Below are 9,295 nucleotides of genomic sequence, written 5' to 3' on the forward strand. Positions count from 1 at the left end.
GTAGCACTTCATCATAGCATTTTTCATGACTCATCACATCCCCTAATGTATGTAAGGGGTAGTTGTCTGTTTACATCCGTGATGAATTTGAGCCCTTGTTTATATGGGTGGATACTGCAGCCAAAACCCAATGCTTTCTGAGCTGACATGTCACATGCCTGATCCCTCCCAGGGAATGAAATTTTTGCCACATTGGAAAGTATCTGGTTAATCTGCTTATTTACTGAAGCAAAATGCTCTCACCTGCATTAAAGAATCACTTGAATTAAAACAAAATCCTTCAAAATAACTGCTGGTCTGTGTGTAGCTGCCTTTTACAATCGCAGCCATATACAGGCATTGCTGTGCCACCATTTATTGTGGGCTAAATTAACTGCCATGTCTGGACCACAGCGGTGAGTAGGGTGGATAATATAAACCATTCCCCGCACTGTGACTGTGTCAGACAATATATGGTGAGCAGGCGTATTCCAGTAACAGTGTAAGCCCATTCACTTGGTTGGGAACTATACCACTGAGATTCCAGGGGTGCTTGCAGTACCTTTTCACTAAACTGGTTCCTTAAATTCTGAACGGTGTCCACTGCTGTGTTTGGATCCTCTAAAGGTTCATTTGCTCTTTGTTTTCTCCATGTTTTTGGTTCAAGGTACCAGGCTCCATACCTGATCTTCTCCCATTTTGGTTGGGATGGATCCTGTAAAAAGATAATTGGTAATACTCTCTAGTCATGTTTGCGTTTGCCTCTCCTCCCACCATGTGTATGTGAACCACTGCTTTTTTCTGGGTGGAATGTCAGACCTTATGAATGGATGGGACCCCGCACTCATTGAATGTGAGATGGATCGAGTACAGCTGATTATGTCTCCCATTGGTCTCTACAGCAGGTATAAGTCCTAGCCCCGCTATAAGTGTGAATGTTTCATTGGTTATCTCTAATAATTACCTGCTTGCATTGATTTTTCTTTGTATTGCAAACAGCATTAGGTAAGGATCCACACAAGACAGCAATCCTCTCACAGAACCTCTCCCTTCATTCCAGACAGGCAACCACAGCTTGGTTCTCATCTCAGACTTGTTAATTTTGTGGATGACCAGGGACGTCTCAGAGGATCACAACTCTGGAGTCACTGACCTAGTGAATGTCTTTCCATCATAGTCTCTAAAGCAAAACTAGCAACAGTTTTGGAGAAGCAGTAATCTCTCCGTAGCTACATTTGTGATTTGCTTTCTGTTATAAGCCTAGATCCAGCCCACCTTTGCCCTCTCCCCTAAAATTGTCAGAAATGTCACTTCCTCTTCAGGTTTGACACAAGTGGTCTGTGGCTAGTAGATAACGTTTTGCCCAAGTTTTAGGTGATTAAGATGAAAGCGTGTAGCAAGAAAAGCCATGAACAGGAGGGGTAAGAATTTGTAAGTTAAAAGGTGGTCATCCTGTACTTTTAACTTGCACTTGCTCCCCAGTCCTCAGTCTGTGAGTTACACCAGCATAGGTTTAAGAGGGTCTAAATATACCATCTCACACCACTGCTGAATTTGGCCCATTGGCTGGGAGCCTGCAATTCTGGACCTGATCCAAAGCTTACTGAGTTCAACTACAGTCTTTCAACTAACATCAATGGGCGTTGGATCAGGTACTTTATACAAGCAAAACATCTGCGAGTCAGTGGCAGTTTGGCCGGTAAAGGGACTGTACAATTAGGCCCTAAATGATGTTCCCAGTTCCCATCTTGCCCTTTTTCTAGAGTATTGCCCCATGCAAAAATAAGGGTCCACAAATGTTCAAAACAGACAGCGATTTTGAGTGCCTCCATTTTTGGTGCCCAGCTTCAAACACCTTCGAGGAACCTGTTTTTAAGAAGGCGGGTACTCAGCACTTCCCCTTTAACGTATCAAGATGGGCACCCAAAATTAAAGCTCCTAAAATAAATAGAAACATCTGAAAATGTAGGCCCAGGCCTGTTTACCTTGGCAAGGCATGGGTGGCACCTGGTACGAAGAGGACTCTTGACAGCAGTTGGTGGAGGTGAAACACCCAGATACTTTCTCAGTTCTGCTGGCACATTGCTTAATTCCACAACATGGATGGGCACAGACAGCACCAGCTTGGTTTCATATCCAGTGTCAAACAAGCTCAGAATGGTGGCTTCATCCACTTTGTATTTGTCTCCTCCCTGCAGTAATAACCCAATTGCACAGCGTAAGAGGGGGGAAAAGCAGCTTCTCTCCCTGTCATTCTGGTTTGGCTAGTTCAGCACTCATATCCCCAGACCTCATCTTCCTTAGGATAGCCAAGGTATATCTCTCGAGCCACAACGGATTTCTGCTGGTTCTATTGATTTTTACATGTTTAAAATGTGCCCGTCATAGTAATCTGTAGGCACATTTAAAGTTGATTTAACAACCATACATGAATTGGTGAACTAATGTTGATCAAATAAATGGATGTGACTCCAGAATGGAGCAGCTATATGAAATCTGACAAGTACAATATGTCCCCCTCCTGCAGGGAAATGCTCTGAGTAAACAAATTGACTCGACAGTATTCCAGAATAAGTCATTTGTTGTTTGCTTGCTTTCCAACTGGTTGAGCTCAGTTATGCCCCAAACGTTCCTGTACATTAGGATGAATGTTTTCAGACTTGGGTGCCTGAAGCTAAGCATCCAAAGTCATATTTAGGTTCTCAAGTCTGGAGAACATTGGCCTCAGTCTTGATCATTGCATTTCTGGAATGAGAGTGTGGGGTTTTACAGGTTCTTTTACTTACCAAAGAAGCCACCCAGTCACAAAACTCCTTAGTCACTCGCCTTACGTTCTCATCCAGGGGAGGAACGTAGCTCAGACTGGCCTCCTTTTCCCTTGCTGCTACCTCTTTCTTGGACAGGTAGGTGTACTGCGGATTCTTGCCTTTGGACTCCTTGCTGCTTAAGATATTAATGTTATAAAATAACATCTAAAATGTCTTTGATTAGCACAAACAAGACCCAGTAATAACTGGCACGGCACAGTCACTACTACAGAGGACCACATAAAACTTGTGTTTATCTTGCTTTGGCTCACAAATGGTCCAAATGACTTGTACAGTTGGGACTAAAATAGCACAGTGATTTCATGCATTAAACGTTCACCTATGGAGGACTTGGTTCAAATTGGTCTCACAAACATAGGGAAGCCACCTATCCTGCATCTAGCGAAAGTCCCACGGTTTGAAGGCCAGGCCTATGTTCAGATCTGCATTTTTCTGGGGGGAAAAAGTAATCTGGCTAAAAACAAACAACCCTTCAAACTGGCAAACGATACATGTCTGTCACTACACCATTCTGACACTGGAACCTTCATCCTCCCTTACCTGCTTGTTGTATCACTACTGAATGTCTTGTCTTGGTTTAGACTGTGAACTCTTCTGGAGTTGGACTGCCTCCTTGTGGTTTTGTACAGCACCCAGCACAATGTGACCACATTCCTGATAGCAGCCTCTGGGCAAGACTAACTAGTGTATTCTAGGACATCAGTTTATAGTCAGTATAATCTGAAGCAGGGGTAGGCAACCTATGGCACTTGTGCCAAAGGCAGCATGCGAGCTGATTTTCAGTGGCATTCACACTTCCCGGGTCCTGGCCACCAGTCCGGGGGGCTCTGCATTTTAATTTAATTTTAAATGAAGCTTCTTAAACATTTTAAAAACCTTATTTACTTTACACACAACAATAGTTTAGTTATATATTATAGACTTATAGAAAGAGACCTTCTAAAAATGTTAAAAAGTATGACTGGCACGCAAAACCTTAAATTAGAATGAATAAATGAAGACTCAGCACACCACTTCTGAAAGGTTGCCAACCCCTGATCTGAAGGATGCAAGTAAGGGTATTTTGTGATCATAGAACCATAGAATATTAGGGTTGGAAGAGACCTCAGGAGGTCATCTAGTCCAATCCCCTGCTCAAAGCAAGACCAACGCCAACTAAAAATACTGTCCCTTTGGTATCAGATTTTATTAAAAAGGTTGACCCAAGAAATATTTTTTCAGTAAAAGACACGAGGTGTTTCTCAGAACACTGACCACCTCAAGATATATTATGTGGGTCTAGATGGCTCCCAAACTCTTTTTGGACACACCAGTCAAAAATACTGTACAAAGGTTACAAATATGGAAAGGAAATGTGACAACTGTCCTTCTCTGCACAGGAAAGTATGAGGATTGACATAGCCGGGGGCTATGTGTCAGGATTAAGATGTATTTGCAGAAGAGCGTAATGTGGGGAAACTTGCTTTGGGCCATGTGCCAAGTTCTGTGCTGACTTTTGTCCCATGAAACACCACTGAGTTTGTCAGGGTTACCTGGGGTGTACATCAGCAGAGAATTCACCTGTGTCTGGCCCTAGTTGGCACCGTTACCATATCACCTGTGTAAATAGACACTTTAAAAGTCATGCGTTGGCCATGTTTGTTCTCCACCTATCTGGGGAACATGGGTTCCCACGGTCACTCCCTGACCCAGTTCTTCCGCATGGCTGTGAAACATGCTCTGACAGGCAAGACTCTCTGAAGGTGAATTGGCACAGAGTATGGAGTACCCCCAGCCTTAGAAACAGGCAACTCCTCTCTTTCAATACAGCTACATTCAGAGGAGAGAGATTGGACTGGATTGAACCCAGGCCCAGCAGCAGAAGGTGGATTCAGGTGGCCCTGGTGCTGCTCGCACTGTCCTGTCCAGTACTCACAGGGCTGATGACCTGGGACATGCTTCTTTACTTTTCCCATCCTCCAGCTGATACTGCACTTGCTGAGGAGTGTGGCTGTCCCGGTCACAATCCTCGTATCCACCTTCGCTATTCAAGCGCATCTCAGGATCCAGGATGCCCACAATCTCTTCGAAAAGCTGAGAGCCAAACAAGAACAGAGCACGGTATTCACACCAGCGCAGTTCCCATGGAGACTGCGTAAGGGGGCACATTACAAACAGAGCTCCTGGACAGCATAGCGATGACCAGACGGAATCAGTCCTATTGTCCACTCACCTGTCCCAGACACCAGATGCCTCAGAGGAAGGTGCAAGAAACCCCTGAGTTGGCAGATGTGGGATAATCTGCCCCCATGAAGGACTCATACAATCCCCCAATAGTTAGAGATTGGTGTCATACCTGAAGCATAAGGTTTAACATCCCTTCCAAAACCTTGTTTAGCATTAACTACTGTATCTCTGGATAGTTATCTATATAAATGTCCAGTCCTTCTTTGACTCATGCTAAGCTCTTGGCCTGAACAGTATACTGTGACAATGAGTTCCACAGTCTACTGATACATTGTGCGAAATATTTTTCTTTCATTGGTTTTGAATTTAGTGCCTTTAATCTCATCAAAAGTCCCTCTGTTTCATAACCCAAGGACAGAAGTTGAGGCTACGCTGTGACCTGGGGTCTCACTGATCAGACCCAAGATTCCTCATTTACCCCACAAATTTCAAAGAGTTTGCCTGACACACTAAATACACTCTCCTGATGCTCTTACTGCTTCTTATCCTTACCCCAGTATGTTCCCTCATAGCATTCTGCCCTGACGAGGAATATGCTTGCCATGAATTCCTCTCTCCCTTGCCCCTCTCCCAACACGAGACTAACCCTGTCCCTTTGCCTGGTCCCTTCCTCTCCAAATGACCATGTTAACTCTCCCACTCACCTTCACTGTCTGCCCCCAGCTTGCCTGTACAGAGTCCCTCTGAGCTCTGTACCAGAAGCTCCCTGCCCCAAACCAGAGGTAGAACTGTGTGCCGACTACTCTCTGCTGCTTCTTTGCATGAAGCAGGGAATGGGTAGGGACAGAGGCTGGAGGAAGATGGGGCTGTTCGAGAGACAGGCTGGGGAAGAACGGGAGTTGGATCAGGTCAGGACTTGCTCTGGTATCTTGGTCAAACTCTTACCTCTTTAATTTTGAGCAGAGACACTTACTGTCGTGGAATATCTGGTTATATTTGATGTCTGGTAATAACTTAATTTTGGCTACACACTGCCTAAATACAGCCCCGTGTGCTTGACTTCTAAGCAGCCCTTTAAAAATAATGCTCTCTCATGTTACATTTTGACAAATGAATGGGGACAGGTTCACTGACTGCAAATAATGTGACAAAACTCAAAACTGACGCCAGTTCAGATCTCTCGCTATGTTTAAGATCATTCACCTTGCCATGATGAGTCACATATTCTGAAGATTTTCTATATAAGGAACAGCTGACAACTGAATTATTTGTGTTTAAACTTGCCAGAAAGACACTTGTCTGAAAGAAGAACAGCAGCAATCATGGAACCTTTACCTCTGGAGGGATGCTTTCTTCCAGATGAGGGTAGAGTGCTAGGGGGTGCTGGCTCAGGCAGTGTTCTGTTTGTGCAATGTGATCCCGCCTGGCTTTCTGCAATGGACTGAGCTTGGAAAGGCTGACTTGGGTTTTGGTGCACTTTTTACTTCCTTTCTGCTGGGCCATGCGTGAAGCATCAGATGCGTGATTACGCAGAACAATTGGTACAGGCCCCTTTGTGCCACAGATGATGATGTTGTCAGATGGTGGAGGGAAGCCGCTTCTGAAATCATCCAGGCCGCTTTTCAAGAATCTCCAGCGCTGGCTGTTAAGGGAATCCGAGAACTTCCGTTTGTTGCGTTCTTGAAAGTACTTAGATGGCATTTTCTCCTGGTACCTGAAAGCAAACACTTCTGGTCGGTGCTGGAAGTAATGGGGCTTTTAATGAAGCACATGAACATCACTGGAGACTCTCTGGTGTTCTTATTTGCAGTGTTGTTAAACATTCAAATTCCAAATGGCTATGCAACTCCCCCATGTTGGCACACATTGTCCAGGGGGCAAGCCTGCTCCATCACTCAACCTCAGAGAAAAGCCTGGCCCTAAGTACGGCTCTAGGGGAAGCTGGTGATCCTATAAAGTAGAGCTGGCCAAATGACAGAATTGCCATTCTGGGGAAATGTTGAAATTTGGTTTAAAAAAAAAAAAAAAGTCAAAATCTGGGAATTTTTTGCAAAATGAAATATTCTGAAATATTTCATTTTTATCAAAAGCCTTGATTTAGATAAGGTTGAAACATTTTGTTTCTACTTTATCATTTCTACTGCTATATTATGGTTTATATGTTTATTTAATGTACAGTATATTATATACTGTAAAACCGCAGTGTTACGAACACCAGAGTTACGAACTGACCAGTCAACCACACTCCTCATTCGGAACTGGAAGTACGCAAGGCAGCAGCAGAGACCAAAAAAAGAAAAGAAGAAAAAAAAAGCAAATACAGTATAGTACTCTGTTAAATGTAAACTACTAAAAATAATAAAGGGAAAGCAGCATTTTTCTTATTCATAGTAAAGTTTCAAAGCTGTTTGAAGTCAATGTTCAGTTGTAAACTTCTGAAAGAACAACCATAACATTTTGTTCAGAATTATGAACATTTCAGAGTTACGAACAACCTCCATTCCTGTCATGTTCATAACTCTGAGGTTCTACTGTACTATCAAAATTGAAGTGATAGTCAAACCAAAATGATAAAGTCAAAATGAAATGTTGTGATAATTCTAGCTAAAGTTTTGTGGAAATTTATACATTCCCATGACACTTTGAGATTTTGTCAAATGTGCATTTTTTTTTAAATGGAAAACTGTTGGTTGGAAAAATTTTCACCAGTTCTACTATTCAGGTTGTCATTATGGCTCATTACTATGTGACTTCAATTGCCCAGAACTGGCAAATTCTAACTGCTCAGGCTGAAATCATTCACTCATGGTCTATGCCTCAAACTGATTTTTTTTTTTTTTTTTTAAAGTTTCACTGAAAATGATTTAGTCATTTCTAAGAACAAGATCAGGGAAAACAGGTAGTTTTACCAATTTAGAGTTTATTTGTTGTTTTTTTTAATAGCTTTAGGGCAATTTTTTTCAAACACACCAAGGTCCTATTTTCAAAGCAGACTTAGACAATGAGGAACCTAAGTGCCATTAACTTTCCATGAGGTTTAAGTGATTTTACAATTGCTGCCCATAATGCCTCCATGGATTGGAACAGAACTTGCAATTTGGCAGGAAGATGGTCCTGTGGCATGATCCTCATCTGACAAAGCCCAGAAGATCTATCAAACAGATTGCATATAATCTAAATTTTAAAAAAAGTTTCCAGGAAACATCCAATTTACTCTGAGCATCAGACAATTTAATTCCAGAAGTATGTTACAATAATTAGTTAGAATACCATGGTATTTTCAATTTGATTGTGAGCTGAAACTGCAAAAATCAAAATACATACCTTACGTGTTGCACAACTCAGGGTAAAACTCTCACATGCAAGATGGCATCTAGCTCTGTCACTGATGCATGGACTGGATTTATAAAATGCTCCCCATTCAATGACAGTGCAAATAAGTGTGTAGCTACGTTTTTAAAAATACAAACTCTTGCAGTGTTGCTTCAGGGCAGGCAGGCTCAAATGATAAGCTCCCAGTGCATCTTGCATACTGTAGGCATGTTTGGAGCTGGTTGTTATGGAAACCAAATCCCATAGACTCACAAGTCCTCTCTCTCTCTCTCTCTCTCTCTTGCACACACACAGAATTCTTGAACAGTTTGTTGTGAAATGCAACTTACGAATTAAAAGCTAAATTTGATTTCACCACACCAGTAGAGTTCTCATGCATGAAGTGTTATAATTAAAAACTTGACTAGAAAGTCGTCCCTAATGTTTATAAAATGAAATAATGTTCTCCCTCAGTGATGTTTTGCTTCACACGATTATGCTAAATTGTCTTCAGTGTTGCTCTGCACAAGTGGGGGAATGTTCATTTAAAGAATAAAACAAACAATTTCTGATCCGGGAATGACTTAAAGGGAAAATGCTATCACTGACTCATGGACTTGAATGGGAACTACTTGTGTAAGTAAGGACTACTCTTGTGAACAAATGTCACAGAATCAAGCCCAAAGGGAGTATTAAGTTGGCAGTAGGCCACATCCAGCTTGTTCCTGACCACTGCAGCTCCCCTTGTATATAGAAACTAGACAATCATGTGACCTAAAATAATTATGTACATATTACAAACACACAGATTAAAGGTGTCATATAGCTGTTGTGCACATGTCTATAGCGGAGCTTTGGAATCCAATGATGTGCATACTACAAACACACAGATGAAAGTGTACTGTTGCACAGATGTTTTGCACATGTACACAGTGGGGATTTTGCATTTGTGGACCACTGCATAGAGTTGCTGCCTACACTGTCACTTACCGGCATGCTACTGCTGCATC

At 42.4% G+C, this 9,295-nt stretch overlaps 1 protein-coding gene across 1 annotated transcript; it reads right to left on the reverse strand.

Moving 5' to 3' along the window:
• Window positions 1-364: 364 nt before the first annotated feature.
• On the reverse strand, window positions 365-6,674 carry LOC135878918 (protein FAM47E-like). Its single transcript, XM_065404664.1, has 5 exons — window positions 6,309-6,674; window positions 4,723-4,880; window positions 2,766-2,922; window positions 1,965-2,171; window positions 365-694 (listed from the first exon to the last, which is right to left on the reverse strand). Exons 1-5 carry the CDS (start codon window positions 6,672-6,674, stop codon window positions 365-367), a joined length of 1,218 nt encoding a protein of 405 aa, XP_065260736.1.
• Between the last annotated feature and the right edge of the window lie 2,621 nt (window positions 6,675-9,295).

This window comes from Emys orbicularis, chromosome 5, assembly GCF_028017835.1.
Source record: "Emys orbicularis isolate rEmyOrb1 chromosome 5, rEmyOrb1.hap1, whole genome shotgun sequence".
NCBI classification, from domain to species: Eukaryota; Metazoa; Chordata; order Testudines; family Emydidae; genus Emys; species Emys orbicularis.

Excerpts from the sequence above, each read along its gene's own strand:
- LOC135878918 (XM_065404664.1), bottom strand. The coding sequence starts at position 6,674 with ATGCCATCTAAGTACTTTCAAGAACGCAACAAACGGAAGTTCTCGGAT. Across the intron at positions 4,881-6,308 it reads AAGAAAGCATCCCTCCAGAG|CTTTTCGAAGAGATTGTGGG; the intron begins GTAAAGGTTCCA and ends TTTGGCTCTCAG. Across the intron at positions 2,172-2,765 it reads GTGACTGGGTGGCTTCTTTG|GGAGGAGACAAATACAAAGT; the intron begins GTAAGTAAAAGA and ends TTATTACTGCAG.